The 19,922-nt window shown below is 39.7% G+C and overlaps 3 protein-coding genes across 6 annotated transcripts; 2 read left to right on the plus strand and 1 right to left on the minus strand.

Moving 5' to 3' along the window:
• Positions 1 to 104: 104 nt before the first annotated feature.
• On the plus strand, positions 105 to 2,476 carry LOC6733160 (protein-associating with the carboxyl-terminal domain of ezrin). The gene is made up of 2 exons (XM_002080200.4): positions 105 to 445; positions 498 to 2,476. Exons 1-2 carry the CDS (start codon positions 236 to 238, stop codon positions 2,313 to 2,315), a joined length of 2,028 nt encoding a protein of 675 aa, XP_002080236.1. The 5' UTR covers positions 105 to 235; the 3' UTR covers positions 2,316 to 2,476.
• A 524-nt stretch (positions 2,477 to 3,000) lies between these two features.
• LOC6733161 (CCR4-NOT transcription complex subunit 3) lies at positions 3,001 to 10,368 on the minus strand. Of its 4 annotated transcripts, XM_016167483.3 has the most exons (11): positions 10,045 to 10,368; positions 9,746 to 9,983; positions 9,583 to 9,680; positions 9,354 to 9,503; positions 8,486 to 9,295; positions 8,347 to 8,419; positions 7,932 to 8,285; positions 7,726 to 7,872; positions 4,244 to 4,821; positions 3,969 to 4,178; positions 3,001 to 3,907 (listed from the first exon to the last, which is right to left on the minus strand). In XM_016167483.3, the coding sequence occupies exons 2-11, from the start codon at positions 9,768 to 9,770 to the stop codon at positions 3,809 to 3,811; spliced, it is 2,544 nt and encodes an 847-aa protein (XP_016026034.1). In that variant the 5' UTR covers positions 9,771 to 9,983; positions 10,045 to 10,368; the 3' UTR covers positions 3,001 to 3,808. The 4 variants fall into 4 exon arrangements, with proteins under 4 accessions (XP_016026034.1, XP_002080237.1, XP_016026035.1 ...); XM_002080201.4 differs by having other exon boundaries at positions 8,347 to 8,416; positions 9,746 to 10,368; XM_016167484.3 differs by having other exon boundaries at positions 3,969 to 4,172; positions 9,746 to 10,368.
• A 6,491-nt stretch (positions 10,369 to 16,859) lies between these two features.
• LOC6733162 (transmembrane protein 53) lies at positions 16,860 to 18,474 on the plus strand. The gene is made up of 4 exons (XM_016167505.3): positions 16,860 to 17,017; positions 17,172 to 17,494; positions 17,555 to 17,915; positions 17,977 to 18,474. Exons 2-4 carry the CDS (start codon positions 17,190 to 17,192, stop codon positions 18,340 to 18,342), a joined length of 1,032 nt encoding a protein of 343 aa, XP_016026036.1. The 5' UTR covers positions 16,860 to 17,017; positions 17,172 to 17,189; the 3' UTR covers positions 18,343 to 18,474.
• Positions 18,475 to 19,922: the final 1,448 nt, after the last annotated feature.

The following is a 19,922-nucleotide window of genomic DNA, read 5'->3' on the forward strand; positions in this document are numbered from 1 at the left end:
CTCGTATTTTCTTAAAGAAAAAAGTATAGTGAATAGTGAATGTGTTTTTTTTTTACCATACGCAGTTGATATATGCACTGATGCATATATGAATTCCTTGTTCCCTTGTTTTGAACATCGTTTTTAACTGTTAATGTAGACGCATCTCTGTCTGAACATGCTATTAGAATAAATTATTTGCCCGAAATAAGAAACAAAGTTAAGCGCTTCATAGTAGACAACAGCATTTAGAGCTATGGGCAATGAAGGCAGCAAACTAAAAGGAATACTTGTTGAGGAAAATGCGGTGGAGACTAATCAATTTTGGACAGTTTATAACGCAAAGACACCAGCGACAACCAACGATGAACGTTGCAGCCAGATGCTTTCCGTATTCGAAGGAAAGGTCTTTGTCAAGGCACACGTTTGGTCTAATGGAGTGGGCCCAATTGAAAGAGCAATAAAAGTATATTTGTAGGGTAAAAGAAATCAACTGTTTACCAAATGTTTTCCCCCAGAACCTGATGGTCTACCGCCACCCGTACATCTTAAAATATATAGCTACCTGGGAGAAGTCGGGACGGAAGTATCTTGCTACAGAGAGAGTCAGACCTCTTGATGAGGTGCTGGCCCAGCAGACTGACATTGAAGTCTGTCTAGGGCTGCGAACCATTCTATGCGCTCTAATATTTTTGGTTGAGAAGGCTCATGCACGGCACTTAAATATAAACACGCAGTCTATTTACGTAACAGAGAGTGGAAGCTGGCGTCTCGCTGGCTTCGAGTACGTTTGGAGGGCCACAGATGTCAACAAACAACTGCTCGACTTGGCGCATTCTTTTATAGACTTGAGTATTCACGGAGAGAACTTCGAACAATTTTTCTTCTCCATTCTGTGTGAGAAAGTGCTGAGCAGGAAAGGAGCTGACAGTTGCATTACTGATAGCACTCCACACGTCCAGGAGTTCCGTGAGTATTGCAGCACACACCTAAAGCATCAAAATACAAAGCTAAGGCCAAGACTTTCTGCTATCTTGCTACATCCTTACTTCAACCATGAATTCGTGCTTATACATTCCTTTCTCTTTGAGTTGCCACTGAAGTCAGTGCACGAGCGCCACAAATTCTTTAGAAGTTTGATTGATCGATTGCGATATTTCGACGAGGAAGTAGTGGCTTCGCAGATGGCGTGTGACTTACTCTCTAGAATGGTTCTGCTGGATCCTGCTGCACAAGAATTTGTGACTCCGCATATACTCCGTACAAAAGTTACTGATAAAGCACCGGCATCGCTATTTTCTCCGCAAATCTATGTACAATACCTAATGCCACACATACTGAAGATGTTCCGCTTGCGTGATGCACAGATTCGATTAATACTTCTTGACTATTTTATGGACTATGTTCGTCTCTTAAGCGATGAGCAACTAGAGAGCGAGATTCTTCCTCATTTACAGCTTGGTATGAACGATACTAACGACGTCTTGGTAGGCAAAACACTCAGGTGCATGGCTGATTTAGTTTCCATATTAGGAGCCAACAAAGTTTTGGGCGGCGATCGTGCACGATGTTTTTCTGATGGGCGTCCACACGCTGCTGTTTCCAGAGACAGCACCAATCCTTTTCCCGAACCGCGTTCTATTAGTCCCTTAATGAATACTAGATCCTTCGACGTAGAAGACTTTATGGTTTCTGCGAGCCCATTGCCCCAAGAAAGCAATGCCTCCCCTTTATCCATTCGCCTAAGCCCAGACGGTGGGGAGGACGAGAAAGTGCGGTTAAATTCAAATGAAAAATCTATAAGCATAAAACATAATAGAGACCCTGAGAAGAACTCGAATATATCTGGCACAGAGCATGAAAAAGTGACCAACGTTGATGAGGAGGGAACTTGGCTTGATTGGGACAATACAGACCACCTTCAACAGGGCTACCAAGTGGATCAGGCTCTAACCGACTCTGAAACAAACAGTAATGCATTGACTAGAGAGATCCAAATAGGCAAATCTTTATCGCCCTCATATCGCACTGGAGTAAACGAGACAATATCTCAGACAGAACAGAAAGTTATCGATGATCTCAGTGAGCTGGACATAAAAGTGCAAACGGTGATTCAAAGGTCTGAGCTAAACGAATTTGATTTCTTCAAAGATATGGAACCGACCATCGAAATAAGGACTAGTACCTGCGAGACACCGGAGCAAATAAGCAGCCGTTTTGCTGCTGCTGCGTCAGCCGTGAACTGTAATGAGCTGTGTGCCGATCAGGGTTGGGGTCATGATGAACAGGATAAGGACGACATTGTCTGGGGCGTGACGAATGCATCAACGCTTTAATACAAAATGGAGGTATTTTTACTGTTAACTTCACAATAAAACCCATAAATGTAATCATATTAGATATGTTTTTGTATCAGGTATCTTTGGAGATGTTTTAAAATCATACCTAACACACTTTCTGTATATGCAAAATACACTTCATCAGAAAAAACCTATAATTGAATTTTTCAACATTTTCTTTGTTTTTGTCTTACTTGCCGTAAGTGTGACAAAAATAGCGCAGACCTACAACTGTCAGGCCCACACCTTTGATAGTTGGTTTCTCGTTCGCACTCCCATTGGGAGAAATCGACTGTAACGTTTTCTCTTCTTCTTTCCTTTTTTTGGCCAAAAAAAATTAAATGCTTGCTTATTTGTGTATTGCAAAAAATTGACACCTCGCTATTTTTGTTTTTGATTAAAACTTAGTAATAAAAACTCCTAGCCTATGTTTGAGATGAGATTTTTGCCTTATAGCTCGAAAGTCTATAACATAACTTCGAAATAGGTGTATACAGGTAGTAGTACTGTTAGACTTGTTTGCGTAGAAACGGATGAAATCGATATGGCTAAATGTACAGTAATTTAATTAGTGCTAATTTATAGGGTCCAATTTCTCTGCGTTGTTACTTCTGAATGAAATTAAAATAAGCCCTCTGCCACGATATATACGAATATACCCACCAAATTAAAATAATATTAATTTCAACTATTCAATCGTCTTTATTCTGTGTTCATATATTTAAACAAGACTTGCCCTCCAAAAGCCTTGGAAATTTTACGTAACAAAATGGGACCAAAAAAGATTAAATTCCAAATATAGTATGATCAGGTTATACCTATTTTTTGCTTCATGTTGATAGCTTTCTCATACACCCTCAGGTATGAATATGACAAACAATTTGTTATTGATGTGTTAATTTAATCGCATACAAATCAGAACCAATGTTTCTTTTAAGTCTGTCAACTTTTAACAAAGGACCCATAGAATATAGGTAATATGAGATTGTTTTTGAAGGCCCTCTGTGATTGCTTACTCTTCGCAGACATGTATCTGCTGATGTACGTACTCATCAAAGACGCAAGTAAGACTAATCTATTTGTGACGTCGGTAAAAATCGCAGAGGTCCTTACAAAACACCTATATGTGATTTTAAAGGCCAAGATAAGGAAACTAATTTGTAATGCAATACTTGATTAAAAAAGCGTAGCGAAATGTGTATAAAAGTAAGCATCCTTATTAATTCTGCAAGAATGTAAAATTAACGAAAGGAGTAAAGCTAAAAAACATGCATTCCTAATAAATATCATACTTCATTTTACTTTTAACTTATGGTTACGGCTGTTTTGCGTTTTCTTTTAAATTTCCATTAGTTGATCTTTCTCGCGCTTTTCGATTTTGATTTGTGTTATGATTGTGTGATTTTTTATGAAAATTGGATTGATTTATTTTATTATTTTAATGGATTGATTTTCTTTTAGACAGACGAAGCAACAAACATCGCAACATTTCAATTCAGCTCCTTGTCCTCTAAGTACTTGTATTCAAAGGTGAATCCCTCCTTCTTTCGCTGACTCCACTTTTCATAATCAAAATAGATGTACGTACCCTGTGAATAGTGTGCACATTTATTTATTAACTTGCACTTACTGCAATGTTTCGTTCCTTACCTGTTCGTAATCATCGTTGATAATCTTGGGCTCCTCGTGCCTTTGAAACCACATCATATACTTTGTGTGGAAACGCCAGCTCTGCTTTTTTAAGGCCTTGGCCGCTAGATATTGGGCCTTGGAGCCCTCCATATAGTAGAACACAAAAAAAAGGGTCTCCGTTGAGAGTCGTTGATAAAACTCAACTGTATCATATATTGGCATCTGTGCCTTAAAATACATTTAAGATAAGGTGATAGGTGAATCAAATTTGCAAAAATACTGATATAACTCACCTGGGGATAGTGCGATGGCGTGAGCACTGGTGCGCGATGAAAGTACGTTTGTAGCTTTTCCGTGTCCATAGGCTGTGGCAGGTGATAGTAGGCAGCTTCCATCATTTGGAACTGCATTTGGTGCTCCTTTTGAAGGGGTGTTGGCCCAAGTGGTGTCACACCAAGCAGTGTGGGAATGTGCGCTTCCGTCGTGGCCATCTGTTGGGGTTGGCACGTATGCGTTTTGGCATTGCCGCTGATGGGCTGACCAGTGGCGTTTGCTACATTCATGAGACCACTACCAGTTGAAGGTCCGTTGTTAGAACCTGTGGTCGCAGCAAGGGAGTTGTTCTGAAGCTGTTGCTGCTGCTGCGACGTCAATTGCTGTTGTTGATTCGTGTTAGTTTCAGAGTTGAAATGTTGGAGAAGTGATTTCTGCGACTGCGGCTGTCTCAGATCAATGCTGCTTGTTTGTTGCTGATTCAGAGAATTAGGATCGATCGCGGATCGATTAATAGCATCCTGTGCCATTGTTTTTAGAGAAATCGTATCGACGACATTGCAGCTGTTGTCATTATTACTGTCCGAGACAGGAAGACCTGAAATAATTTTTTTCGGTCAGGAAGTGTTTTAAAATTTAAAAATAGGAAACGTAAAGGATAAATGTGTTTAACCAAGCTTCGCATTCCTGTTTAAATTTAGAAATAAATATTTCTACAAAGTAGATTAGATAAGCAAGTGATATCTATTCGTTATTAAATGAAGACTCGTATAACTTAAGAAGCTAGGATGGAAAACTATGTACATATGTATCTACAAAAGTCGTTTCGAGAAAAATGCGTTTGAAAAAATTAAGTTTTTCCAAGCTCCAGCGACATTGATCTTTAGTTTTACTAACTCGATATTAAACCGTCTAAACTTGGTTTTTCATCAATAGAGTTCGCAACAAACAAACTCATACCGAACTAACCTAATTGAAAGACCACATTATGAAAGCCATAGCCCCTGCCCCCGATTTCCCGTGCGTCACAGAACCCGAAGTCGTCGAGGCAGCCAAGCAGAGCAGTTGTTAGATCAGTGGCGTTGGGTAGACCTGACATCTTTAGGGCCACTTTTTACCAATGTCTTTTGGACGAAGTCTTTCCAACGAGGTGGAAAAGCCAGAAACTAGTCCTGCTGCCGAAAGGCAAGGGACCAGCACATGCTGCAAACAGCTACCGCACTCTATGCTTACTGGATATAGTTGGAAAACTGTTCGAACGTATCATGTATACACGAATAGAGGCAATCACCGAGAGCATCAACGGCCAAGGAAGTCAGCAATATGGCTTCCGGAAGGGAAAGAGTACCCTGGACGCTCTCTCGGATGTGAGAAACGTCGCCAAGACCGCTCTTTCTGGTGATAGATGGCTAGGAGGCAGGAAGGAATGCTGCGCAATTGGGACTCTAGACGTAAAGAACGCCTTTAACACCGCTAGATGGCCAGTAATCCTCGGAGCCATTAACAGTATGGGGATCCCGGAGTAGCTGAGGATAGTCGTTGGTAGCTACTTTAGGGACCGATCCTCTGGGACGATTCGGAAGCTGGCCGAAAAAGATACCGATTTTCGGCAGGTTTCCAGCAAATATTCAGCCAGGAAACTGCTGGTGGCGTTAGCAAAGGCTTCGCTGCTATATGCTGCACCAATCTGGAGCAATGTCACTTGTAGGGGATCATACCTGAAAGGAGCGCGCCCGGTGCTATGGTCCATGACCCTTAGGACTATATTAGGACTATATTCGAAGACGCGGCACTAGCTCTGGCAGGTTTGTCGCCAATAGAGGCCCACGAGTAATTACTGCGTGAGTGGCAGAGCAAAGGGCAAACGTCGCAACGGGGGAGGTGGTCTTACCAGCTCATCCTTGAGTTGGCGGTATGGGCAGAGTGCCAACTCAAATGCACGGCCTACCACCAAACCCAGTTCCTTACAGACCATGGTTGCTTTCGGGCATATCTACTCCAGTTCCGCCATGTAGAGTCAGTCCAATGCCTGTTCTGCGTAGATTGTGAGAACACAGCAGAGCATGTACTTAAGCACTGCTCCAGGTTTGCGCCGAAGAGGGAGCAGCTAAAGGCGTTGACAGGTACCTCGTTCAGCCCTAGTGGCTTGTTCGCGGCTATGTTGGCGAACAGCGAGGCATGGGAACTGGGACACAGTTTAATCATTAGTATGATGAAACGGGTCCAATCCGAGGAGATGGCCAACAGGGTGGCTAAATCCGAAGTGTTCTGTGTGGTGGCGGGAGAAGAATACTACCTCAACGTACACGGCTTGTCGGAAAAAGGGTGGAAGGAGGAGCCCCATGGCCAACACTTAAGGAAGGGAGTGCGAACTGGCTTCACATCCTGCTCATCAAAGTCATATCTTGTCTGGCAGTCCCGATGAGCGAGTAAGGCACACAGAGGTTTTTGTTTTAGTACGTAGGCATAGTTCCACTAGGGATTATGAATCGTGCATGCCACATATGGACGGTAGGTGGTATCTTTAGAAGATTACAATTTTCCTACCGTAAGTCGAATGTTAATAAAAAAAAAACAAGAGAGAATGCTATTATAATCGAGTACCCCGACTATCAGATACCCGTTACTCAGCTAGTGGGAATGCGAACGCAAAATTTCAGTATTTTTGATAATTGGAGAATAAAATGAGAAAATATTTAAAAACTATTTTAAAGTGTGGACGGGGCCGGTTTGGCAGCTTTGGGGCGTGGCAAAATGTTCTTTTGCAAATAGATAGAAATTTACACTAATAACAAAATTATGAAGAAATATCCAACCATTTTTTAAAAATGTGGTCGTGGCAGTTTTCGACGGTTTTAGGGCGTTAGAGAGAGTGGGCGTTGCAAAATCGATAGAAAAGTACAAAACTAATTAAATTGTGAAAAATATCCAAAAATTGTTAAAAAATGTTGGCGTGTCAGGATATAATGTACTACAGATTATTAAGATTTTACTATTTTTATGGTCAATCTACAAATCTATCGCTATGACAACAAAATGATGAAATTTCTCCCTAGCACTGCCACTAGATAAGCAACGGGTTTCTGAAAGTCGCGCAAACTAACTATATAAATCCCTCTTGATTTTCGTGGCTAAGGCCAAATTTCCTGATTTTTATATATGTATAACTTCCGCAAAAATGAACTTTTAAATGTTACTAAAAAAAAAAAAAAACGAAAACTTATGCAATTAAAAAAAAAAAAAAAAAAATCAAAAACCCTTTCCAGCATACAAGAGTTTTGACTAAATAAATTCATTATCTACAGTTTACTCGTTTAAAAATGTTTTTCTTTGATGTTATAGTTAACCGAAAACGTAATACCACAACAACAATTTCTTATACAGATAATGACAATAGCTCTTGGTTTGAAATGGTTCTTGAGACAACATACAAATATATGTTCATGCTCATAGAAATCTATTCCCTATAACATCACAAGAAAACTTATATAATTAGCCTTACCATTTTGTATGTGAGGGGAATTTGTTTGAAGATTGGATAATGGTGGCACATGTTTTTGCTGTGCCTGCGTTCCAGCTCCTACGATAGCTGCCACAGTAGGAGTTACTGCTAGTTGCTGCTGCAAAACAGGACCATTTTCCAGGAGTGCTAAAATAGAGACAATTATTTAAGTAAAGGCAATAAAAATATACACCCGAACCCCTTACATGTATTGTGTTTTGCTACTGCAGCAAATGCAATTGTTGGTGTTGGTTGGATCACAGATTGGCCTTGAACATTGGCGCTGCTCACAATCGTCGCCGAAACAACATTAGTTGAAGCTGCTGCAGCGGCAATACCTGTGGCGCTTTGGCCAGGCGTCGGAGCATTTGGCTGAACCGCAGGATTGTTACCACTAGAAGCTGATTGAGATGCTCCCGTTCCTCCAGTGGAGCTACAACTTCCGCTCCCACTGATACTGCTTTGCGATTGCATAGCGGAGGTTGCAACGATAGAAGCTGCTGTGGGCAGTTGTTGCTGATTTTTGCTGGGAGTTGAACTGACAATCTTATTGACTTGGGCTGTAGAGAAATATAAAGTTAATTAAACTGAAACACGAACAAAGCAATTGGTGGAACTTACTTTCACTGCTGAGAGGCAGCTTGGCCGTGGCTCGTACAGGTGTAGGTTTTATAAGTTGATGAGGTTGAGGCTGCTATTAAAATTAAGAGTATATTTTTCAATGAAAACAACCATAAGAAAATGTTTTCATAATACATACTTTCAATTTTAGGGTATTGCTTTCGCTGCTCTTGTTGCGTTTATCGGCTAGCCCCCCAACACAATTTACAGCAACTGTGCCGCCCGCAGGATCTGTAGATGTTGTAGCAGACGAAGAAGCTGCGCTTGTGTCGCTCGCGTAGCCCACATTGTTGCCATTTGATTGTGCCGCTGTCAGCTGCTGCTGAAACAGTGCTGCGCTAGCTGCGCTGCTACCACTACTAGCTGCTCCCTGCGACGAAGTGTTTAAAATTTGTTGAACCGTAACGGGGGACTGTGATGGACTGCCTCCGGATGTGACACTGCTTGGAGAGCCGCTTGTCTCGTTGCTGTTGTTGCTGTCCGTGGTAGCCGTGCCACTTAGCTCCACTTCATCAAGACCGATTATATCATCGTATATGAACTCATTTTCCTCAAAGTCTGGCTCTTGCGATGAATCAATGTAGTATTCGACATCGTCTTTGATCTTGTTTACCTGCTCTGCTTCGACGCCGTCATTGTCAAGCAGCCTAAGCAGAGTTTCCAGCTTTGTTATGTGAAACTTATGGCGGTCCAACTTTCCTCGTAGATCATCCATTCGCTCCTGTTTATCTCGATCTAAGCGTTTCTTTTTACCTGCCAGCAACGATTCGATCTCGCTCTCATACTGGTCAATTTGTATTTGAAGGGAACTTATTGAGCTGGTTAACCAATTGCGTGCGTCGTCTTTAATACGCTGGGCAGGATCCATCTTTTGTGCAGCTCCCAAGCCTTCCTTGGAGTAGGCTTTTGTTTTCGTCTCGCGCTCAACCACCTTAAAGCGTTCCATTTGCTAAAAAACATATAAGTTTGTGCGCGTAGTCACAACAAATAATATTAAATAAACCCACTGTTTCAATGAGACGTCGATTCTCAAGAAGGGAGCTCTTATCCTTAATTTCAGCTGATGCGATCCATGATTTAATTTGGTCGCGAAGTCGTTGCAATTTCTTGATTTCCTTTTTGAGGTCTGCCTCATACTTCTCCTGCAGATGTTTTTGCTGATAAAGATGGTGTCAGTACAAAATTGTTTATACATATAGGATTATTCACATAATATTTAAAACGTTTTAATCTCACCTTCTGATTGGTGTTTGTCGCATTGTGTACTTTTTTCCAAATATCCTCAAACGTTTCAACGCCCTCTGCTACCTTTTTTAAACATCGATCAATTTCGCCTGGCCACGATATTTGGTGGGTAATTTATTAGAAAAGAATTCGAAATCAAGACCTTTTTGCTTACCTTGCAATTTTCTCGTCGCAGCCATAGCTATGTGTTCTCTTGTAAATTTTGGGGACGCAAATACTTAGACATAGTCTGCTGATAGATGCGGGGGTATTTTTGGCTACAACCTGGATTCGGGCCACGAGCGGAGTTTGTTAGGAATGGACGTTCTGAAATCCTGTGGCGTTGCGTTTAAATATCGTTTCGTGTTAGCAAGTCGCGCGCAAGCCGTAGAGCACTAGAGGTCGTTGAAAGTCTGCGAATGCAAAAGTTCGACTTGAGCCGCAACTGATTTCCTCGAGTGGACTGCAACACACCCGCCAGATCCTTTCGGTAGTATTTCTCCTTTTTTCGGCTGGGTGGTGATACGTTGCCGTCCGTGGGTGCAAGATTTCGATTCTTTGGCTAAGTTTAAAATCTGTGCGTCGAGGTAAAGGCACACAACGTGGCGATCAGATATATTGGACATTCATTACATTGCCTTTTACTGTGTACTCTGGCTTAGTAAATACATAGATTTACGCATATATACATCAATAAATACACTCATGGATTTTTCGCTTGCTTTTTGTTCTCTTCTTCCTCACACTTTCCGCCATCTTGAAATACATACCAGGAATACCATATATACCATATATTAAACTATCGAATACGTTATCTATTTTTGTGGCGGCCCTGAAATAAAATTTGTTAAGTCCTAGCCACACTATAGTAAGTGTGTTATCGTAACAAGCAATGAATAACATAAGATACTGGTTTTCGAAAGATTGATAGATTTTATTATATAATTTTATATTTAAATATAGAACTTATTTTAAATTGTCCACTATTTAGTGGTAATAATTGCGCATATATGGACGCAGTAGTTCGATTTTCCCAATAACATATAGATAATAAGAAATAAACGCATTAACGTTTCCAAACGATTCACCAACTTTTCACGTAATGTCTTTCGGGTAAATACAAAATTAAAAAATCTCCAGAGTAAACAGACACTAATATATATATAGGATGTCGAGATATTTTTTAAATTTATTCATGTTAGTGCATTAATACCAACTGTAAGAGCACTTGGTTCCCCAATTAGACCGTTATCTAAAAAGGTAGTATTGCTTTGTTTTGATATTGAGGAGTCATTGCGTTTGGTTTGCTAATTTCTGTAATCAACAAGAATAAGCTAAAATTGGAGCCTATATAATCATAATGACAAATACCTAGAAAATTTTGAAGAGAACGCAAACGGCAGCTGCTCAAGTGGCGATAGTACATCTCATATATGCGATAGTTTGCTCAATAGCCAAAAATGCAATTTCAGTGTAAACACCCCATAAAAGTGGCTATGACACATTCCACTCCAAAAATTAAATTAATTAATTAAATCAACCAATCAAATAAAGAGCAATTACAATTAAACTTAACTAAATGTGATTAGTATCGCTTACTACGGTTAATTTTAATTTAATTTTTTTATTTTAGCTCGCTTTTGGGCCGCTACGTGTGCCAACAATTTCAATTATTGTTATTTGCTTACATGCTAATTTTGGAGACAGTTAAACTTTACCGCGCATCAGCTGCGCAGCAATATCATCGTTATCTCTGCAAATCAGCTGTGCGGGCTCATAACCATTCGCTTTCGTACCAGTGTACATATCGCATCAATGGAATTCTCGTTCGCTACACCAATAAAACATCATTCAAAATAGCAAAATGAAACTTGTCTTTTAATTGCTTTTAGCGCAACATTTGGTGACCCCGACGTGATAAATAGTGAAAATCTTGCAAAGCTGTTTAAAGCATTAACCCAAAAATTTTTCTGTCTGCAATATTCAGACAAATTAAAAACAGTGAACATTGAAAAAACCTCCGTCGGCTATGCAAGATTGCATAACATACAGTTATATTGTACGCGTACATAGCCAAGCAACGGAAGCTACCGCTAATTCTTCTTTGCGCTCATCTTCCCGCTTGAACTGAATTTTGAGTCGCTGTTTCTGCCGCTTTGTTGTTGATGCCATGGCTGCTAAGAATTCTAGAAACGTTACCGCTGGTGGAAACAGGATGGCATTTTTGAATCAGGGGGCTGCAATTTGTGTTCGAGTGAACGATCAAGCTCAGCGATAATTTCATTTGACGAGTCCGTTATTCATGTGAGGTTGTATGGGCTTCAGCAAAAATTCTCAACGAGCTCGAAGAACTGGATTTTGAGAAAATTAAAATGTAACTTGAGTGAGAAATTTGATGATATTGTCGTGACTCTTAAATCCTCGGTTCGGGTGGAGATTTCAAAGCGTGTCTCGCAACTGAAGTCCCTCTTAACTTTTGCTGACGGTATTTCTCCGTGAGATTGTGGCCATCAGAAGCGTTCAGCGTGATTAAGCGTCCAAAATTCGCTGGAGGCTATGTAAATTGGCTGGACTTCTATAATATATAGCCATTCTGACTTCACCTCACAAACATAGAAAAGTTTTAGCATCTACGATAATGTCTGAGGGACACTGCGCAACTATGCTATATCATTGGATTTGTTACAAAACAGATTTCCTTAACGTCGTTTAGTATTCCAGGCACACATTAGTGAGATTCTAGTGCTAATTGCAGTGCAGAGTGGTTCGGTTCCATTTCAATGCTTGGTGAGCTTTCGGAAAAATTCAACGCTCATAAATGAAATGGGCTCAACGGAACAAATCGCTGTATGCATTATCGCTCAAGTACTTGTCCAAAAGCTGGATCCGTCAAGTCAGGCGAAATGGGAGGAGCATTTGGAGGACCCAGTGTTCAAAAATGCAATTCCGCCGTGGGAATCCATGGCATCGTTTCTCGAGCAACGGTGGAAGACGCTGGAGAACATGGAGAACACCTGATTTGCATAGGTCCGCCCCTCTTGTCTCTGCCTTTTACAATGATTCTGGTCACTCAATTAGTTAGAAAATTTTTGAACTTTTTCGAAAATTCATATCTGAAAAACTGGACGTGGGCAAAAAAAAAAATAATTGTTGGGCAAACATGGACAAAAAATGGACAAACGATTCCAGTTTTCAAATTTCGAAAATTCAATTTTTGCCAACCCAGCTTCTTTGAGCTAGCAAGTCGATTGCAAGAGACTGGCTCTATGTTTAAATTGCCTCATGTGTGCGGATCTAAACACTACACCCTGCTTCATCTGGGAAACTTGGTCTTGCCATCACAACATAAAAGATTACAGGCTAAAGAAACGTTTGCCTCTGACTCGCATCAAGATGAAGAACTCTCTGCATTGCCTGGAACGTCTGCTGCTCTTCTTGCACAGAATTAGTGAGGAACCGTTCAGGAATCTTCGTTCCTTGCCGTGCTCTGCTCGACTTTGGATGTGAACTACACCTCATAATGATTTTATTCCCCAATATCTATCGATATCGAATTCACGCTAGCTGAGTAACGGGTATCTGATAGTCGGGGAACACGACTGTCTTGTTTTATTTATTTTATAAATATTTACCTTTAACTACGTATGTTTGTACTATTTTTATGAAAATAGAAAATTTTTACTTATTTATAATTTGAAATATTTATGAACTTAATATTAATGCTGTAAAAGGTACTACTCACAAAACTCCAAATATTAAATTCGACAATTAGATAACCGCGTGACAACATGGATCAACAAACTTATGCTGCGTCTTTGTCTCTAAATCTGTATGCTGAATCGCAACCTTCCTGAGATCTCGACGTTCATACAGCCAGACGGACATGGCTAGATCGACTCGGCTATTGATCCTTATCAAGAATATATAACCTTTATATATTCAGAAACGCTTCCTTCTGCCGGTTACATACTTTTCAACGAATCTAGTATACCCTTTTACTTTACGAGTAACGGGTATAATAAGACACCTCAAACTAATGTCACAAACATTAAATGGATCTGCTTCAGAACTTAATAAAGTATCACAGCAAATGGTCAAAAATAGATTTCCTACAACAAAAAACAGAATAACAAAACGTTTTAATGAAATATTAATAGCCACAAACCACAAGCCTACAAAACAAGTCTAAAATTTTATCTTACCGAACTATTTCTCTAAACTGTCGTGAAGCAAAAACGCTAGATAAAATTATATCTAAACGACTTTGGTGGTAAAGTAGGTACAACCTACTTAACGTAAACCACTTTAGATTTAAAAAAAGTCAAGTCGACTTTGGATTGCCTACTCTTAGTAGACTATCTCATTACGAATTCAAAATTCCTTGCCTCCCTAAATTCCTCATCCATATTCACCCATCTGCGTAATACTATTCCACAAAGCTTTCAATAAATTATCTAAAATCAAGGAAATAAAATTTGTTGCATATGACGACTACTTCTTTTTTATAATGCATTTTAAAGAAACATAAATACAAACTTCAGTCTAGACAATAATCAATATAGGAATTTGTACTCCTACTCAGGGGCATTGATAAGCATCGGTAACATACAAATTTCTATCGTGACTTTCTTAGAAATTCTAGGAATAACAATAAACAAGAAATATATATATGAATCACACACATTTCTTCACTGTTACCGAAACTCCACAACAAACTTAATATAATAAAATGCGTATCTAGCCTTAAATTTAATTGCAATACATATACACTTCTCAATGTTGCGAAGGCAAAGGTCATAGCCAAGTTAGAGTGCGGTCTGTTCCTATACAGGCACTCTCCCAAAAACATTCTAAAGACATTATAATTGTACCCCAACATAGCCTAGGCCCGGTACCCGACGCTATACTGTTTAAGTTAGTTATGTTTTGTAAACTACTAACTACTATTATATTATAAATGTACGCATTCATATTTGATCAATCTTTACAGTCGCATACAAAAAAATTAAAATAGATGGGTTAAAAAAAAACCTAATTTCATTTGTTTTCGAAATTGGTCTTTCGCAAGTACAGTATTGTTTTCACATGAATTTACTAAATATTCCATTTATAATAGGGTGGATATAGGGAGCATGCACCCAGATTTGCATAATCTTGAAAGCCGATGACAGATCAAGAGAGGGACTAGAACGCATCGAATACAGGATGTCAGTCGTAGAGAGTTCAATTGCTAGAGTGACTCTACTTGAGTCGTTTAAAGTTGTGCTCGGTTGTTTCAGTCAATTTATTTCAATGAGTAACTAAAAGCATTGATACCCACATATATAATATATATGGTATATAATATGTTTAACTTTGACAAAAAAAATTATTTTATTCGTTTAGGATTCAAAAACAAAACCCCTCTTCAGCCAGAATTTCAGAAATAGCAATGACAAGCAATCTCACGTTCCTATTGCATAAAGCGTCGCCTAGAGCCCAATCCAGAGTTATCCGAACCTTGGCCACATGTGCCTTTCAAAAAAATGAAAGTCATCGTCCATTCCTCATGCCTCGAAACCCAGTGTTTGTAAAGAAACTGCGTGTATTTATGTTTTAGAAACTGCTCGAATCGCAAGGGCGACATCATTTTACTACGGCATATGCGGTGTTGTGTACAGTTGTGTGCCCACAGAAACGTCACAAGTTCGGCTTGAGTAATGCCGACAAAACATTAGTCTCGCCTTTAGTCCAAAAAATAAGTCATTGTCTTTAACTTTTAGCTAAGATGTACACAGCAGATGCGACTTGCTAATTGTCTTTCCATGAAATCATTAATCACTGCACTTTGATAATTTAGCTTCCATCAAGGCAAGTGGTCAAACAGTGTTGAAACTATCAAAGCATTTAAAAGCAGCTAAGAAATATTTTCCGTTGGCTAGCAAAAGATTTACGAAAAATATTTTAATATTTTAAAAATTAAAATAATAAGATTGAAATCTAAACGCACATATGAAATATAAATTAAATTTGATAAAGAACAAATTTTTAGCTTAAATACATAAAGCTAATAATCGGCATGTTGATTGAGCAAAAACGAGACGATGATATGCTCTATAATTTTCCAGGCATGATTTGCTTACGATCACATTTGTGCCGAGTGAGCTGAGTTAAATTGATTTCTGTATGCTAATTGAGTATACTACAGTCAGTATCAATTGTAGATTGTGGTGCTTTTATTCTTGAACAGGATCACTAGACGAGTTCATCTTGCCATATCCGTCTGTCTTTCCATACAAACGCTGAGACTGATTTCTACTAGACTTAAGGATCAATGTTTTTTTTTTTGTTTTTTTTTTCGTTTTCGATCTGAGCTGCTGATATTTTGCTTTAATATGATTTTTCCAACATTTGAGACGAAATGAAAACCAGGACCTATTTCAGGCAGTTAATTATTAGTATCCATATCCAATAATAATAATAATTATTCACATACCTGGAGCTCGGAGCTTCATCTCTAGATCTGTTTCTATTTTGTTTAGCTTCAGCATCATAAAAACACACATTTTACACATTTCTATTGACTCGAAAAATTGTCTAGTCTGAGAATAGCGTGAAATAGAAAGAAACGCAGAAACCGAATGCACCGTTCAGGAAAATAATTTCTGATACTTCTTTATGTTTTTTTTTTTTTAAATTAAGGTTGAGATCTACAACGGACTTACACTAAAAGAATTATGGAAATCAAATAGCCGAGGAATTCGACTTTATGGTTTCAAATTGTTTAATTATAGGTATGTGCCCGCCGCTATATTTAAATGCAAACTCGGAAATAGTCAAAATAGTACAACTAACGAAGATTTATATTGCATTTCCCATTTTTTTTTTTTTTGAAAAAGAGTTCTATTTATTTTGGTTCCAAAAGGCATCGTTCAGTCAATTCCTCTAATGTGTGTATAAAGGTATAAGAGACCAAGTGGTTTCTTAATTATAAAGTATAAAAGGAAAAAATTTGTCTAGTTATCAATTACTTAATGTGTAATATATTATACTATCCTCCGGGTAGGGAGATCGCTGGGGTGTACCCTCTTCAGTCTTCGGAGGGAGACGGGAACCCCATTTCTTAATTCTATGCTTTATTATTTAAATCCATTCATTATTCATTCATTATTATTCATAATCATAATAATATTTCTATGAATGGTTTGAAGTCAATTGGCTTATCAAATCTCGCTCGCTAAAGTCCTATAGTAGGGCACAAATTTAAAGAAAACAAATAGAAATCAAAAGTTAATGCGCATGACAAGCCCATTGAAACCCCCCGCGTCAGAAAGCAGCAACCCCAGTGGATTACTTTCCTGGAATGCACACGGTTGCTGTCGCCAGGAAGTTTAGGTGAATCACATCGCCTGCAGAGGCCAGTCAAACTATGATGACTCTCCTATGTCACAAATCAATGGGCTGAAAGGTAAATTATTAACAAATTAACAGGCACCTTACACGCTCAAGTTTTAAAACTACGTGGAGTTCACAAAATCAATATATGTAGCTAGTGCCGACCGTATACGAAAAGTAGTCTTTGCGTAACCCGACCGACCAAAAAATAATTTCATTTCCAATAGAACTATTAGTATGTCAATATGTCGATATCGCCTTCGCACCCGTGCGGGTTAAACCCTGACGGCACAGCCACCCAGTATAAAGAATCGAAGGCCGCCATACAAACTTCTGGTCTCCAGTCATCACCTAGGTCCTTCCTACCGGAGCGAGAGGATACGTTAGAGTACTTCATAAAGTTTCCGAAGCCTTCGTCTAAAAATGAGTTTGTACTAGCTAAGGACCATGACGGCGAGGACAGCCACGTGCCCATTGTCATGCTGTTGGGGTGGGCGGGCTGCCAGGATCGATACCTCATGAAATACTCAAAAATCTACGAGGAGCGGGGGTAAGTATGAAGACTGACACACCAACACAATTATAACTTATGACATTTCGCTATTCCTAGCCTAATTACTGTGCGTTACACGGCTCCGGTAGAAAGCCTATTTTGGAAGCGATCCGAAATGATTCCTATTGGCGAGAAAATCCTTAAACTAATCCAGGACATGAATTTTGACGCCCATCCACTAATATTTCACATATTTTCCAATGGCGGGGCCTACTTGTACCAACATATTAATTTAGCTGTGATCAAGCACAAGTCTCCGCTGCAAGTTCGCGGCGTGATTTTTGACTCCGCTCCTGGGGAGCGTAGGATAATGAGCCTGTATCGCGCCATTACAGCCATCTATGGTAGGGAAAAGCGCTGTAACTGCTTGGCCGCGCTGGTTATAACCATCACACTCAGTATTATGTGGTTTGTGGAGGTGGGTGACGTTGAATCAAATTTATAAAGACTGTAAGCATAAACAATTGACTTTTTTTCAGGAATCAATTTCTGCCTTGAAAAGCCTATTCGTGCCGTCTTCGCCAGTACGCCCCAGTCCATTTTGCGACCTTAAAAACGAAGCCAATAGATACCCACAGCTTTTTCTGTATTCGAAAGGTGACATAGTGATTCCCTATCGGGATGTGGAAAAATTTATTCGTCTCAGACGCGATCAGGGTATTCAGGTATCGTCAGTATGCTTCGAGGATGCCGAGCACGTTAAGATTTACACCAAATATCCCAAGCAGTACGTCCAGTGTGTGTGTAATTTTATTAGGAACTGCATGGCAATTCCTCCTATCAAGGTGGCTGTTAATTCTGAGCCATCCGAAAACGTGTGTCGGGTTAACCTAAAATACGATTAGTTGGCACAGGAAAAAGAAACACAACTAGTTGTTCGAATGAAAAACTTTAAACTCAACGTAATTATTTCAAATTTAAAGCGCTTTATGTAGAATTAAATTTAAAAGTAACTAAAATAAAAACATTTTCAATTATTTAATACAGAAAATGGGGGTTTGTGTACGGAAAACATATCTTCAAAGTCTTTATCGAAATCTGTGTATAATTCCGTGTGTGCTGGCGAACTGGATTTTTAACGGGTAGACCATTGCGATCCCGACCGTAGTGTAAGTAAAACAAGTTTGTTTTCCCTTTTATTAAATTAAATCAAGACCAAGATTCACTTTTTATGACATGACTGATTGGGAAACTGTCTGTTACGCCGAACGAGTCGAAACTGCAACGCCCACACTTTTGACATTTTTATGATATTTGTTGATTTTTGTATTAGTTTAGTAGTTTTCTATCGATATGCCAATAACTTTTTTCACCTCTAATGCCTAGAAACCTGCCCCGCCTGCAGTCTTGAAACATTTTTTTTTTTTTTTTTTTTTTTGGATATATTAATTTAAAACTGTCCTTCGCGGACAATCATTAAATTTGATGACTAAACTTAACAGTAGAGAATTAATTGATTACATAAATTGTTGCGAAACTATACAATAACTGTCGATATTGTATGTATGATGTATATAATAATGTATGTATATAATTTAATTTAATTTGCGTGTCTAATCCCAGAGAGGTCCAAAGGGTGTGATCGGTGCAGCCTCCTTGTGCGTTGACTGGTGTCCAGCAGGTCTTGTGCCAGGTTGTTTGGGTGGTCTTGAAGCCTCTGCATGTACTGCCTGCTGCTTTTCTTAATCTCATCCTTCACCCACGGGAAGCTGAGGACCTCGTGTATAGTGGCATTATCGTGGAAAGGGTGAGCGTTTGTGACTGTGCGGAGCGTTTTGTTTTCGAATGTCTGGATTATGTTGATGTTACTTTTCGATGCAGTGCCCCACAGTTGAATGCCATACGTCCAGATTGGCCTTATGATCGCTTTGTAGATAAGGAGCTTAGTGGAAGTCGGTAGCTTAGATTGTCTGCCCATCAGCCAGTAGAATTCACGGACTCGGTTCTCCGCCTGTTTCCGCTTCTTTAGCAGGTGTGGTCTCCATGTAAGTCTCCTGTCCAGTGTAAAGCCAAGATAATTTGGATTGGCTACCTCTGGGATTGGGAACCCGTTGAAACTGACTGGTGGGCAAGTGCCGCGTCTAGTTGCGAAGGTGGTAGCGGTTGACTTGTCGCTGTTTACCGATATATTCCATCTCGTGTGCCACGTGTTCAGTAGATCTAGTTGCTCCTGCATAGTCTGGGAGGCCTCTGCTGGGGTATCTGCTGTTGTTAGGAACGCAGTATCATCGGCGTAAGTGGCTGCCATAATGTACTGGCTCGGTATCACCGGCAGGTCAGCCGTATACGCGTTGTAGAGGAGCGGACCGAGAACGCTTCCTTGGGGAACTCCTGCACGGGCTTCTTTGACGTCTGAGCGCGCTTCTCCACACCTGACGGCGAATCTTCTGCCCTCCAGGAACGATTTTAAGAACTTGAAATATGG

Source organism: Drosophila simulans, chromosome 2R (assembly GCF_016746395.2).
Source record: "Drosophila simulans strain w501 chromosome 2R, Prin_Dsim_3.1, whole genome shotgun sequence".
Classification (NCBI taxonomy): Eukaryota; Metazoa; Arthropoda; class Insecta; order Diptera; family Drosophilidae; genus Drosophila; species Drosophila simulans.